This window comes from Pterocles gutturalis, unplaced genomic scaffold (assembly GCF_000699245.1).
Source record: "Pterocles gutturalis isolate BGI_N339 unplaced genomic scaffold, ASM69924v1 Scaffold46450, whole genome shotgun sequence".
NCBI lineage: Eukaryota > Metazoa > Chordata > Aves > Pterocliformes > Pteroclidae > Pterocles > Pterocles gutturalis.
This window is the reverse complement of record NW_010147580.1, coordinates 1-15,796: the sequence shown is the minus strand read 5'-3', so window position 1 is coordinate 15,796 and position 15,796 is coordinate 1. Positions and strand designations below refer to the sequence as shown.

Sequence of the window (15,796 nt, the reverse complement as noted above, 5' to 3'; positions counted from 1 at the left end):
TTTAAATATTTATCTAATTATATTATACTTGGGTATATCTCAGTCAACAATGAGGACTTGCGTCCACATGGAACTGTGGAGTAATTGCTGTATCTCAATTACTTGTATTTTCATATATATAAAACACATACTCATATTCTGAAATGGTTGTTTCTATGTACTTGAATGCATTTCAAAGGTGGGTTTAGACTAAACACTTCCACAAATGCCATATACCAATGAAGAAATACTCAGTAATTCTCTATAAAAACAAGTTATTCAATGCTAAGTAGGGGTGTAGAACTCCACTGGGGAAGAACCTGTGAATCCCACGGCTGTTGCTGATGTGACCCTGGGCTTATTCCTTGTGTCACCATTCTATCTGCTCACAGTTAAACATGCAGATAAATTCAGCAGACTTTGTAACTCAAAGGCTGCACTTTGAAACCAAGTCCTTCAACTTTAAGAAGGGGATGCATTAAAAAAAAAAAAATCTCATTTAGTCATTTTCTAAGGTCACTAATATCACTTCAATGACAGGCTCCAACTGAAATAAAAGTATCAAACTAATGAGAATTTAAAACAAAGACAAAGAAACCATCTACTGTGTTGGATGTTTAATCCCTCCACAAGGATTAGACAATAATCCTGTACTACAGAACACACATGCCAACACCAGAGTCAAGCCCTTCTTTCCTGTTACATCATGCAAAGATTTAATTGCAAAGTAATTAGAACTTGTTTAGGTGATGCACAGTGCCCTGCACACTGAACTGTAAGTCACCCATACCTTGCTCAACAGGGACTTTTTTCTACGTGATCCTTTCCCTATCAGTAAATCTGCATTCATCATCTTTTATTCTGCATCCCTTCCAGGGTGGTTCACGCCCTTCCCTTCCTGCAACAAGTCCTGCTCCCCAAAAAGGTACATCTGCGCAATGGACTTCAAAACTAACACAAACCAGGGAGGTCAAAGGGGAAGTTGGTTGTTTCAAAAAGAAACTAAAAATTTACAAAGCAGCTGCCAATTAGCCAGACCTTAATTCTGCAAATTTATTTAGGAAAAAAAAAAACTTAACATGAGCAAATGAGAATACTTCAGTGTTACAAGAGAGTATATAAATGTCTAGCAATAGTCAAATAATTTGATCCTTAAATACAAAATAACCACATGAACACCTAATATACAGGTTTCATCTGAATACATATTTATTAGATAAATATTAGGTTGTCACATCATCTAACTACATACAGTTTTGCAAGACTAAAAATCACAATTATCTTTTCTGACCAGTTTAAAGTATGAAATGATTGCATTGTACTGTACATACAATGTACAAACAAAGACGATGGCCATTTTTGCATGTTACTTCAGATTGTACTTTTTTTTTTAATTCCACTCTGATTGTGATATCAAAAATTGTACAAAGTATGAATTTGGTTACAATTTTTTTTTTTAATCCCCGTATTTTTCTTCATTATTTCTGTAGCACCCTAAAAATACACAGGTGATAGACTAGTACACATAAGCTAAATATTACATGTAGATAAAACAAAACAAAGGATCAGAGTATATTACAGAAGTGAAAGTGAAACAAATGCTGAGACTCCACTAACGCTAACAAACAGGATTCATTTTCCACATAAGATGGAGCTTCAAGCTTTTTTTTTTTTTCCTGCAAAATAAAAACAATGCACATTCCAAGGAAAATGAATGCGTTTCTGTTAACATGTCTCTATTTGTCATTTACATATGTACAGCTGTCCCTTGAGTCTCCGCTGCAGACACTGGCGTGTATCTGTCAGTCCTATAATAATGTCTTGGCAGCAGAACTGTAGATCTCTGTGGGTTCTTTCCCAGATGAACTTCCATAGGGAAACAATTAAAAAGTAAACAAACAAAAAAAGAAGAATAAAAATACTACTGGAATTTCATATAATAATTAAGCTTTAAAAGAAATGACTGTGATTACCCTATTTGCTAGTTTTTTTCTCTAAACTTTAATACGGCAGTGAACAGATAAAAAAATAACTACATTTTCATTTAGAAGCTTTTTCATACTGACTCCACTGTACAGTACCTGATTTTAGCTGACAGGTAAGTTTTAAAACTGTCTCAAATGTCCAACATTTGGGTGATGGGTAAAAATAATTTTTTCACTCTTAAATTCTCTGGAAGCTTAAAAATGTCAACCGTCCACTTTAATGCTCTGTTACTGTACAAAGCAGATGCAAACACTGCTCCAAACATATTGCTAATATCTATGGGTTTTTTTTTTCCCTTTATGCTTTCCAACAGGTACTTTTAAATGATATATTTTAAATACTACCAGTTAGCAAAAGGTCAATCCTTAAAATACGTGGTTTAAAATACTAATGTTGTGTTTAAGAGAAAATTCATTTCAGGTGACTAACTTAGCTGCTCAGGAATCAATGGAGAGTGGAACATTAAATAGAATCAATTAAAAAAAAATCTGAGCAACCAGTTCCAACTAATTGTGAGAAATCTTCTCTATTCCCAAACCTATGGCCTAAGAACTTCCCCCCCCAAACAAAACCCCCAAACTCTAAGGGCATAGTCAGTTTATCATTAGCCGGCCTTGCAAATGACTTCAATACCTATATAAACAATGCAGCAAAAATACAGGGGGAAACTACTACAGTAAAATGGCTACAAAACTGATCTGTAAGTGAAGAACGGTCTTTGCTAGGAACTGGGTGATGGCAGCACCACACCACAACCTAATACCATGTGTTACACCAAAGTATCTTTCAATATTCTGCAGAGATCCCCTACAGGTTGTCAAGCCTACATAAGAAAAAGACACTTCTAAGCAGAATAGAATATACTATACTGTTTCCCTCCCCCACCCATGAACATCCCCAAGTGTTACCATGCCCCAGTTGCAGAGACTAGAGCACCAGTATAGTGATATAAACATGGTACCTTACACACTCGCTGTTTGCCTTAGTGCATCTTTACCTGTTCAGATAGCTGGTCCTAGGTGCTCTGCTCACTTGGGCAAATTAACAAAATCTTGGCCATTACCAGCCCACAATCACCCACAGTCAATGAACATCAGTTGGTTAGTTGGGTTGTGTTTTTTTTTTTTTTTTCTTTTCCCTAGGTAATCAGTTATTATTATGTTTCCATGACAGAGCTGGGCCCTGATTGTCCAGGTATTTGCCTGGCGTATCAATTCATTAATCACAGAAATGGATATGAAATTTGGGCTAATTTATCAAAAGAAAACTGGGGAGAAAAAAAAAAATAAAAAAAAACCAACTCCCTTATTCTGTTAAAGAACCCTCAATTTTCTTTTTTAAAAAAGGACCCATATTTTTCTTCAGACAAGGTATTTAAAAACACCAGCAAAAGTATAACCAGATCATGAAAATGTTGAATATTATCAAAGACGATACTAAAATATTCACAAAGATATTTACAATAGCAATTCTTAAAATAATTGATTTTGCATAATGAACAGCGCCTTTCTTAAAAAAACTTGAAAGAGGAAAAATATAAGTGTGGGACCATCTCTACATAATACGCTTAACAGATTCAATACTCTACTGGAAAACGAAAGAACTAAACCGCCATTTCCTTTAATATCTACAGCAAGGTGCTGCTGACTAGCATATATATCATGATGCATCTACAGCAGTAGTGGGAAACGTTAACAAAACCAGTAAACTAAAACAAAAAAAGGAAAAGAATTTACAAATATGACTTTGGTGAGGAAAGCAAATCCAGAGTCGTAAGCACAGAGCATGCCATTTACAGCACTGCAAACTAAACACAGAGGGCTAAGAAGCTACCTAGTCAAACTGACAGAACAAACAAAATTTTGCCTGGCACCTCAGTTTAAAATGTACTGTGGTGAGCAAACTAAGGGTGTTTGACTGGATTTGGGATGAGGGTCGTAATGGAGTAGGGTCAAATTTGCTTTAGTAACAAAAAGAAACAAAACCAATAACTGTACAGTGGGCAAAAGCTGAAATGTCGCACCACAAGGGCAAAGTTGGCACACATGCACTTCTTACACAGCTACTGTACATCATTTATAAGAGAGAGCAAGAGAGAGAGAGACGAAGAGCACATAAATGGGCACAGAAGCAACAGGGAGCTCATGCAGCAGCAGCAACCACACAAGAAGCACAGATCACAGGGGCAAGACAGTGACTGTGGCAGCAGGGTCTCTTGAGGGCAGTAGCAATCTACTGAGAGATACTTATTCTCCCCGTGCCCGGTCCTTCGGGAGAATGAGCTCATCCTGGCAGCCAAGGTTTAAAAAAAGAAAGTGAAGGAGGAGAAAAGAAAAAGGCTGATTTCTCTGTAACAGTCATGAAAATGGAACATAAAGCAAAACAAAAATGAAGCTGTGAGATGTCTGTCCAATGTCAATGCCCCTTCTCAAGCCAATTATTAAAAATAATTATGCAGATAGAGATGTTACTCTTCCTCCATCCTGCAGTGATTTCCTGGCTGCCTTCAACCCAGCTTGTCTTACGATGTATTGTGCAGTACAGACAGTGACACAAACACCCAGGGCACCAAAGGCTGTAGGTAATAATTAGGAAAAGTTTGGTTTGCATTCCCCCTCCCTCTCTTTTCCATTCCACATGGCATGTATGGCAAAAAGATCTATTACAGCAATCACAACAGCTGGATGTCAATGCAGCCACAAACAGTACCGATTTGGAACCAAAACCACAAAAAAACCCCTACACATTACAAACTTTTTTTTTTTTTTAAATTTTTCCTGGGTGTTTCCAATCTGTATGTTTGGCCAGAAGAACCCTCTGCAAAAAGGCAGTTAAGATTCCTGCGCTTGCAGAAATACCAACACCCACAGCTGCAGCCTGGAGATTCTCAGGACTCCATTGCTGAATCGCATTAGCTAAACCGCTGGCTCCCTCTGACAGGCCTGTATGTCTTCCCTATCTTTGCCACTCAACTGTAGGATTTGTGCTTTTTTTGAGCCTTGTACATGTTTTTGTTTTTCTTGTTGTGTGTGGCCAGGACAATTACTCCAATGCAAACCTGTGGTTGGAGGAGGGCAGAGGGGAGGTGGGGTGGAGGGAGACAGAGTTTCAAAAAAATGGAAGAACATGTGTCAGAAGGACACTCTGAGACAGGTCAATTAAAGACAGTTCCATTTTGTTGCCTTTTCTTCCCTCGCCAAGATTTGTTTTTGCCAAGAAACTTCACACTATGTTTATCACAGAACTCTCTCTCTAGAGGATGAACAACAAATGGAGTTTCCAATAGCTGCACAACTGTCTATGCTTGCTCTATCACATGTAGCACAGCAGACTCAGAGATTACTGCATTTATTTATTTTTGTATTTTTTTTTCTCCTGTCACTTTTGCAGTCTTTGAAGCTGACAAAAGCAGTTCTGAGATGAAGAAAGCAGGGAGTGCACCATTGGATCAAGTTGTGAGGTTTTTTTCTTCTCTTGTGGAAAAGGAGCGTTAAGATTCCTCGCTGTGCAGCCACACACATGTGAACAAGTGAAAGGGGTGGGGCAATATATATGGTTTCAGTTGTTCTCAAAGAGAGACAGAAGGTCATCATTGCTATTGCTTGGCAAATCGGGAGGATCCAGGTACGAAAGCAGCTCATCTGGATTTGTGAGTTCTGGAAGCAGCTATAAAATATAAAGATAAAAGGAAAATTACAGATAACAGAAACACAATTGATGAAAAAAGGGATTAAACACCACACGTTTCTGGAAACTGGATTTCATACGTATATGTCCAAATAAATTGGAAGGCAGTGACACAAACCTAACACCCTAAGGCGATGCAGTATCCACTTGTTTGTGAAAAGTCTGTATTACTCAGTTTGCATCTGTAAATTACGTTACGGTATCAGTTAGGATTTCTCAATCAACCTCCCCATCACAAAGTTCAACAATAAACAAAGTATATTTCCTGGCTAGCAACCCTGACAAAAACTTCTCCATAAATGCTTGTTATGTATGTTAGTTTCATAGAAAACACTGAATAAAAACTTGAAACATGCAGTTTGAGTAATACATATTTGAGCTTTAAGGTAGATCAACAAAGACTGGTCTACTGACTCGCACATGTCAGTGTGACAATCACGCGCAGCCTGCACCCCTACAGAAAGAGGCAGCCCTCCCCTTTCCTCACCCCTCAGCCACCCCCTAATGCCTCTGTGCACTGATGCAAGCTCTGGGGCAGTGAGGTGGAACAGGGAACTCCTGCTAGTTAAAACTATCCCAGAAAAAAAAAAAGAAAAAAAAAAGAAAAAAAAAAGAGCAAAAAAAACAACTGAGGAGGAGTATGGGGAGAGGAGTGGAAAGGCAGGTAAGCAAGTCCCTTTCCTCTCTGTGGCAGTGACAGTTCATGGTGGTTGGAAGTAGTTACTCAACTACAGCATTACATGCAATTCCAGACATTTTGAAGGGTCAGATGCATAACACCCCATCCAACAGAAGCAGCACTAATCTCTACAATGTTTTAAAGTATCAAAAGGAATAGCTGTAGGGGGTTTATTTATATTTTTTTAATGCTGTGTTTCAAATAGAAAATTTAATTTTTCCAACTATGACTCAGATTCTATAAAAACAGAAGGGAAGTGTTTGCAATAAACTCCCTTTATATTCAGTGTTGTGTTAAAGTAAGGACAGAAAAACATGGACTTCTTTAACAAACATAATAGTTGGTATGAGAAATTCATTAAGTTATTCTATGTTTCCAAATACTATAAAACTAAAAGCTTAACTGCATCACATTTAGCATGCAAATATGATATTTATATGCTTCTATTACTCCTGCGCAAATGCAGCTTCAACTTGAAATGTTATATGGATGAACATTTTTTCAATAATCTAAACATGAAATGCAGAAAGAAGTTTATCACTTCCTAAGCATTTTGAAAAAAAATGCAATGTCAAGTTTATATAAAGAGAATCTCCCAGAAGGAATGCTTTTCTTAAAATATCACCTCCTTTTACTCATGGTGAAAATGCTATTGTCATAGTACTACACTAACGACATAAGGCTTTTAAATGTATTTCACATGCTATCACATTTTTTATTAATACCTAGTACAGAAGCCCAAAAAAAACTGCAGGCCCACCAAATGCATAGAAAGTAAAAACCGGTTTAATTTGTCCTATGATTTTACAACTCACTTCTTAAAAATGTAACATAATGTCTCTGAGACTCATTCTTGTATACAGGGGATTTAAAAAAAATCTTTTTAGAAAGGTGAAAGTTTTAAACAATATGCTTAGTATGTCTCAAGATGAAGTCATCCAAGTTTTGAAGATGACCTGGCTTGCCTTGGTCAGAAGAGCCAAGCAGTACAGCCTGCCTCTTGTCCAGCTGGTGTGAAAACCTGAGACCTCAGAAAGGACTTGCTGGGCCTTGAGGGTGCTGTGCTGGAGCAAAAGTGAGAGACAGGGGAGTGCCAGGGGCTGTCAGGGATGGGGGCAGAAGCTACGGGAACTTACTAGGCTTAGGGGCAGAATTTGGAGAGGTGCACCCAGTGCTCCTGAAGTGAATACTTGAGTGGTCTAACCAGAGTCATTTGAGTCTTGTGCCTCTGCTGTCTGAGGTACAAGCGTAGATCACCTGTATCTGTATGAGGTATATCCTTTAACACAGGTTAAACCTTAGACTGCATCACCCTGAAGTCCTAAAGAATTAATGGGACTGTGTCAGGGAGCAGACCAAGTTGCCCATGGTACACTCCCCTGTTTGGTTTGCTGCATGGGACTATTCAGCCTGGTTCCACCACGCAGACACTGAAAGTTAAACCCATTAAAATAATCCATCTGATCATGACTGAGCTCTCAGATATTTTGAAGAACTATATTCTCCACACTGTACAGCACTTGCCTTCTCATTTAGCTAGGATAATTGCAGCCTCCCATTAAGAATCCAGCTTAATCATAGTAATCCATCAGTGATAACCGCAGTACTGTGATAAATGTACAGGTTTTTCAACTTTGCTTTTCACTGAGGAATGAGTGCCTGACCCATAACAGCAGACTTTGTCTAAATATTTGAAGAAAAAAATAACATTTTAATTTCACCTATTAATATTGCTCATATGGGCTCCTTAAGGGTTCAGACCTCTAACTGCCACACGAACTATCATTCCCAAAAGATGTGCATGTGACTGTGCTGTGTAAAACAGCAGCAGTCTGGTTCAGAGAAAAGTTACTCCACTGAGCACTGTTCCTGTAACTGGAGCATCCATCCCTCCACCTAACCCCTTCCCTCCCCTCTGTGAGGCTACCTGCCAGCACAGGGCTTGTGTTTGACAGGGAAGACGTAAATAAACAGCAACAGTAAATACAGATATAAATCCAAGGCACAGAGGTGAACATTTCTCTAAGAAAATTACACTGTGCAGCAGCAGACTTTGGAACAGACAGAAGAGATATAGATATATATATATATATATATACAGGAATGTACAACTCAAAATGAAAATACAATCCTAGTGCTAAGGAATTTAGATTTCAGGGGTTAGGTGGTTAACCAGAGAGATAGCTCAGATATTTCACTTCCAGCTCCACTGAATGGATAGTAAGAGATGGAAGATTACTTTTGGCCTTAACACTAGGTTTGTCTTTGTTTAGTTGTGAGCTGCTTCCCATAGTGGCTAAGGAGAGAGAAGATGTCCTTGTTTATCTTCCTATGTGGCGTACTGGGAAGAAGAACGTGAGCTGCTGAGCTACACACCAGTGGGTATGGATGGGCACAGCCTGGTTTTGGCTGCAGGGAGCAGGGAAAGTGCCATGGCAGGGGCCAGCACAGAGCCCCCTCCCACTGGCCAAGGCATGCTGCGGAGCTCAGCATGCAGCTCGCTCGGCACAGCTCTGCCAGTCACAACCACCTACACCGGTGTCCTTCCTCTTATTCAGGCACTGCACTGGCTTCAGGGTCTAGATGAGCACACGGGAGCCCCCATCCAGTGATGAGGGGGAGGGAGGAGATGGCTCCCAGCCTGATGCCTGAACAGCTATCTGAAGAAATGCCTGCTCTGGTGCTAGGAAAAGGCTATGGCTCACACTCCACGCAGCTGCTCAAACCAGAACCGTTCTCTCAGCAAGACAGGAGCACCCTGTCACCTCGGCTGCAGCACCTGTGCCCATGTACCAAAGCATGAAAGGATGGTATGTGCTGTGGAAGCGGCTCCCCATCCCCACGCCCTCCCCGCCCTCCCGCCGCGATGCGAAGCACACGCTATGGCAGGCAGATGAGAGTATGACACAGACTTACATCCAGCGAGGGCTCCGGCATGTCGGGTGCTCCCTGTCCACCAGCCTGACCCTCTAAGGCTGAGGAGGGATTAAAGGTCAGGTCACTGTGTGGATGGTTGCTAGAAGCGGCCGGGGGCGGCTGCCGGGACTGCTGGGTAGGAGGCCCGCTGTGATGTAATGGCTGCCCTGACTGGCTGCTGGGGTGAGGGACGTGCAAACCTTGCTGCATGGAAGTATGGGACTGATCAGTGCTGCCGGGATGAGGGATCTGCGGAGGAGGAAAAAAGCAGGAAAAGAAAGTGAGGCCACAAGGTATAGTGCTCGCAGTGCCTGACTCTGTAACTGCATGTTACAAAAAGAAATAAATACATTGAAAAAAAGACACACACACAAAACCAAAACACCAAAAAACCCCCAAAAAAGAAATAAAAAAAGCGCAATTGGAAAAGAAAACTCCATATCCCAAAGCTGGAGGACGTGTTTCAGCTTTTTGAAGGTAATCTGCAACAGGGAGATAAACATGTTGGATTTGTGCTGTTGATTTGCTTCTTTGTGATGTGGGAAACTGTGCTTGAAGATGCAAAATAACGAACCCCAAAGAGGAGAGAAGGGGGCTTACAGGTGCTGCTCAGCATTGGCAAGGCAGATGCTTTTGCTGAATAACGATATCTACTGATTAACCAGGAAACCGATTAAGCCCTTATTGGGTAGCTTCCCAACACCACTGCCTATTTACATTTCAGTTCATTCAGAACATCTTGCAAACACCAGCCCTTCCCCACTCCTCCCTTCCTTTTATTTTCAGAATGTAACGCCTCTTTTAAGGGTGGAAGACTTTCCTCACTGATCTTCAAGGGTTCTGATGGTTGACACAAAACCAAGCTGGCTCAGCTAGTGAGCTCCCCACCCATCAGCAGAGCTGCTATAGGCGGCTGCATACCTGCTGACTGACCTGCATTAGCTCAAACTAAGCTAATGATCACACTTCTATTTTGTATTCATGCTGTGGACGAGTTCTCTAGCAAAAGCTTAGTATTTTTCATGTTTTCTGTGGGGAATAAACTACCAAACCACACGCATCTTCCAAACCCAATTATGGAAGAATGAAGGAAAAGTCTTTCTCACATGACAGAGAAGCAATAAATATGCACAAGCCCAATTCTTCCTTCTGCTGCACGCCACACTTAATCCTAGTGGATTCTTTGGGGCTTGACCTTGGTGCCCCGAGAAAGAAGTGTCTGAATGCTTCAGAATCAGATGTCTCATGTTAATTGGGTATATGGAGAAGCAAAAAATGTAAACATTTTTTGAGGAATGCTACGTTTTGCTGCAAAGTGGAGCTGAAACAAAAGAATAGATACATACAACAACACCATGAAATTCATCCAGCCAAGCCAACAGAAACCAGCTAAATGTTATGTCAGCATTGACCCTTTCATACCACAGTAAACTACAAGGTTATTTTAACCTTAGTCTTCAGTTTCGGAAGGCAAAAGGGAGGTTATTACAAGACTTAATTAAAATGTTCCCACAAAATTAAAAAAAAAATACAGAAACAAGCATTTAAAAAAAATACATTTCACCAATCTCATGAAAACTGAAACCTGAATACTGATCCATTGGGACAGTCATACTCAGCCACCTGGAGGTCCTTTTCAATACTTTGGTAGTATGAAGGTTGGTGGAAATGGGCAGTATTCTATCTGCAGCACTGCATTTGGGCCTCTTTTTCATAGGAGAGTTTAAAGTAACTGTTAAAAAGTACTGATACACGCCCTTCTCTCTGCTAAGGTCACAGTTTGACTACCTGAAAGAATTCTGCAACATTACTGTCGTTACCTGAAGGGTAAACTTGTACAAAATCTGCCTGCAAACTACATCTTAATGTAAATGAATCTGCAGCCTAAAAACTTTGCAGAAGTCCACATGAAAGTAGACACCTATCCAAATAGGTATTTCATTCTTCATTCATTGAGGACATGCAACAGAAAGTGTGGAAATTAAGAAAGCTTAATAATAACTAAAACTAAAAAGCAATTTAAGACAGTGTTGCTGAATTGGTAAAGCAGTTTCCAGAAAGAAACAAAACAAAACAAGATTATCTTGAACAGTCTCTTAAATTATCCCTAAATGCACAAAGCAAGGGTCATACTGGCATGTTTATATCAATAATTATTTAAAGCAAGAGGCATTCATATATTCTCATATAGATTTCAAAATACATAAACAGGTTAGAAATTCTACATTATGTTTATATATGCAAGCATTTTATACACAGAAATATTTAGTTGATAATGTGCTATCTTGGGCCCTGAGGTAACTGCTGGATATGGAGTAATCATTTGTTGTAACACTGAGAGCTACCATGATCTTAAACAGCCATCCATCACAGGTTCAAAATCCCTCTTAGTCCACAGACTCCACCAGCCTAGCTGTGAGAAAGCAAAATGTTCAGGACTTCAACATTTTTCTATTTGTATTCAGCTAACTCATGACAAGTTTGCTGTGGTGCAAAAACATTCTAAGCAATACACTTTGTGTATGTTCAGCTTGAGCCTGCAAGTCCCATCATTTTATTTTAAAAACACTAACTATGACCACAGACTCTAATGAAAGTTGCCTTTGCTTATGTAGCAAGGTAATTCCAGAGCTGTTGTAGAACCACAAACTTTGGCACTCTTAAAACATTTACAATCTATAAAATAAAAGCTGATAGCAGACACAACTACATCTTCAGTTTAATAGCACAAAACACAGCTCTTTATGAGCCCAAGAGTGACCTCTAGGAGTGCTGAGATGGTATAGCTGTAGAGCAACAAGACCTGCCAGCTGCAAAACAATACTCCTTTCATCTCAGGAGAAAATTGATAGCGAAAAATAGATCAGCGGGTGAAGCTGATGGTTTATATCTCTCTCCATTACTGGTGTCATAGATTTACCAACTCTTTTGCTGGGTTAGCTGGCAGAACCACTGAAAGATGTTGTCCTACCCTGCTGCTGCTCTCAGTCACTTATCCACGCCTTTGTCATCAGGTGCATCCTTGCAGACATGCAGTGAACTTAACTGGGTAACTGACATGGATCAAAGCTAAACTTTTTTTTCTCCCATTCTGAATTAGTTTTCAATCACATCAATACTTGGATCCAGATCACTTCATGCCTGCAGTAACACTTTTGCTGGTGTAGGAGAGAAAAAGCGAAAATAGAAACAGGAGCACCAGCTCATATCACCTCACTGTGTACATGAAAATATGGCGTGATCATCCATTGCTCAGTCATGTATCACTCCTTACACTGTCTGCAATAGCACTAAGCTAGAGCTAACCTGGAATTCACCCTTACCTAAAACCTGTTTACAATTTCAGAAAACAAACATGATGCAATTGGGGCAGCTATTTTGTAGCAATCTTGCACTGACATAGAAGCTTATCTGTTCCATAGTTCTCACAACACTTTACACTAGGTAACAGGTATTGCTTCTAGCCATGTTTCAGGTCTTGATTTTTCCTTCTTATTCAGGAGCAAAACAGCAGTGTTGAGAGAAGGTAGTTCTGATGATCCAGCCCTGGGTACCCAGCCCTACACTGGGCAAATACATCTGCATTTCCTGGAGTGACCTATGCAGTATGTCTGGAGGGATCAACTTTCTCCGCCTACCATTACGTAAGTGCCACCACATAAATCTTCCTAATAGGAAAATTAGGAACTTCCTCAGCAACATCCAGGTCCAGTTAGAGGTAGACCTCGGGTCTAAAAGGACCAAACATCCGATCCTGACACACCTTGTAAACATGAAACAGTCAAGAGTAGATGAAAACAACATATCTTAAATGCATACAAACCAAAGACAGAAAGCCAGACAAGAGAACAGGCAACATCTTAAAACCTCTGTTCAATTATGCAATGTGATTTACAGTTATTTTTGTACAGAGATGTCTGTCCAAAGACATTCAGCTACACAATTTAGGAATGTGTTAATGGCATGCATTTCTCTAAAAGCAGTAATTTTAAAACTGCCTTTCCTGAGTGTGTGCTACAGACAAACAGTTCATTTTGAGAGAGAAGAAAAGGAGAAAAAGAGAGAAAGAGGAAAGCAGAGACTTTATAATACTGAAAAAGCTGTGTGGGAGCACCAACAGTCCTCAAATGGGGCCTGAAGGTTACGTGGCTACATTGACAAGATCAGTCTCATTCCCTTGTGCTAATAGACATGAAAACTGATTCACATTAGAGACAATCAGCCCCTGATATAAAGTAGGTGTAACCTGCTTTAGCACTGCTTCTCATTCCCAAACAGTATAGCTTGCATATCATGATAGTTGAGGGAGAAGTGAGGCAATGGTTTACTTTAATTGCCAGCTATCATAAGCAAGTATCAGATTTGCTACAGAGTGGCCCACAGAACCAAAAATGTATTAACATTTGCCCAAATACCCTCTTACAGCTCCAGAACATGCACAGCCCTGAGCAACTTTCACCTTTGCTATCATCTGTAAGCAGTCCCATTTTCAGAAAGCCACAAATTCTTTACTTTCATGTTCAACCACTTCATACCCTGCTACTTCAGAAATTTCACTGGCAAAAGTACAGCAGTTAACTGATGAAGTCAAGAGGTAGGTGTCAGGTAATGAGAGGTAAGAATAACGCCCTGTGGCTTTGATTCAAAGGAAAGCAGCTGTCAGTGCTTCAGGCTGGTAGTATATCCCCTCACTGCTATATTCTAATACTGCATGGTTGGTTCTGATGCAGGTAGTTCAGGCTGCTCTTTAAGATGGGTATGTGGAATTTGACATCGTAAAATTACGGTTACAGCACGTTTGTTCGGTCCTTCATTAGCCTGTAAAGTGCTAAAGTCATCACAGTTTCAGGACTCTTCCTTTGCAGGCAGTCTTGTTACTTGAGCTCTCTCCAAGCTATACTAAGAACTTTCTCTCCACTCTCTTCTTATTTCTCACCATCCTCCTTGGAAAACCCACTACCAGCTAGAGGAGACATTGACTGAATAGGCTTTTGCTGAGCATCTGCTACCACATTTCCTCATTACATTCTGAAATTATACTTTCTAGTATTCACTAAAGACACGCCACAGATGACTTGTCAAGTTAAATATCCTTCCTGTGCAATAACAGCACACTATAAAGCCCTTGCCCTGTAACTTAAATGAACATAAAAGGACGTATACACACACCCCCTCCATGGAGTTAAAATAGATGACTAGCCATGCCTAAGAGCTAAATGCTGCTGGTAGCAGCTTTCTATCACCTAGCTGTTGCAGTACTGCATTTTCTGGAGATATATAAAGTTCTGTATATAAAAAATGCTTAGAGCAAGCTGTTTTTCCAATGTACAGTTCTGCCTCCCCATCTGAGGCCTGAGGAACCTCCATTTTTCAGTCTTTTACATTGATACAATTATCAGACCAGTGGCAGCATCTCTCCTTGAAATCTACAGGGTTGTCCCATTCCCAACAGCTTAAAGGTGCCTTTCATGCTACTTGGGTAGAATTCCCCCTCAAAATACTTTGATGCAAATTTTGCCCTCAGGCACAAAACTAGGGAAGATATTGTCCCTGCTTTGAAGTCAGTCAATGTCTTGCTGTAATGAGCTGTCTGCTGAAGATGGATATTCACAGACCCTGCTGGCCTAGGGAAGGAAGTCTAGCAAAGCACAATGACTAACTGAGCCAGGTTGTCTCTTTCAGATAAACAAGCTTAAATTACAATTCAAAAACCTCAGAAAACTGTCTTCAAAAACTTGAAAAGGCCAGAAACTAAAAACGGTGGTTTTGGCATTTCTCAGGACTACTTTATTGCACTAACTTCCAAAATGAGGAATCCACAAAAAGTAAAAGCGTTTCACAAGTAAGTCTGTTAGCTGGGTAAGAGCTCCTTACCCCACAAAGGAAATCTATGACCGCAGCACCATTACTTACAGATTCCTGCATGGGGTGGCTGAGAGGTTTGTCGAGAGCTGCCATGCCGCTTGGCATGTCTGGGGGATGTGACAGCTGTGGCCCATGCATGAAGTCATTCATAGATGTGCCACCGGGATTGCCGTGCGGGAAGTCAAAATTGCCATGACCTTGATAACTGTTGCCTAAAAGAGAAACAAACATGACATGAAAGAAACCATTTGTTTCCCAACACTGATCTCCCAGAGGATCCTGTAAAAGCCGTGTGGCGTGGCATGGCATCCTCCCTGCACAGCACAGGGCAGGTGCAATGCTGAAAACGACAACACTGTGATCCCCAGTGCTGGAGCGAGCTGGATGAATAAGGGATGAAAAAACAGCACTCAGCTTTCAAATACTGGCTGCTCTACTAATTGATGTACATGGTGCAACTAATTGAAACTGCTGACATTTTGAAAAACTACTGTCAAGTCACCACATAAACTTAACCAAGTTGAGAAGTGAAAGGGATATTAAATTCTATGGAATGTTTGCATTTGAAAGCATCTCGGTGCAACTCACTGACTGTCCAAGTCCAAAATTATTTATAGGACAGCTGTGTTATTTATGGCTATACTTCTACACACTCTGACTTCTGCAAAGCCTTTGACATGGTCC

The 15,796-nt window shown here is 40.3% G+C and overlaps 1 protein-coding gene across 1 annotated transcript; it reads right to left on the bottom strand.

The window, feature by feature from the left end:
- Positions 1-5,217: 5,217 nt before the first annotated feature.
- LOC104470954 (zinc finger MIZ domain-containing protein 1-like) lies at positions 5,218-15,324 on the bottom strand (the record flags this gene model as incomplete). The annotated part of the gene is made up of 3 exons (XM_010086088.1): positions 5,218-5,631; positions 9,248-9,496; positions 15,161-15,324. Coding segments are annotated over 3 exons (521 nt in total), but the record flags the coding sequence as incomplete, so codon positions are not given.
- Positions 15,325-15,796: the final 472 nt, after the last annotated feature.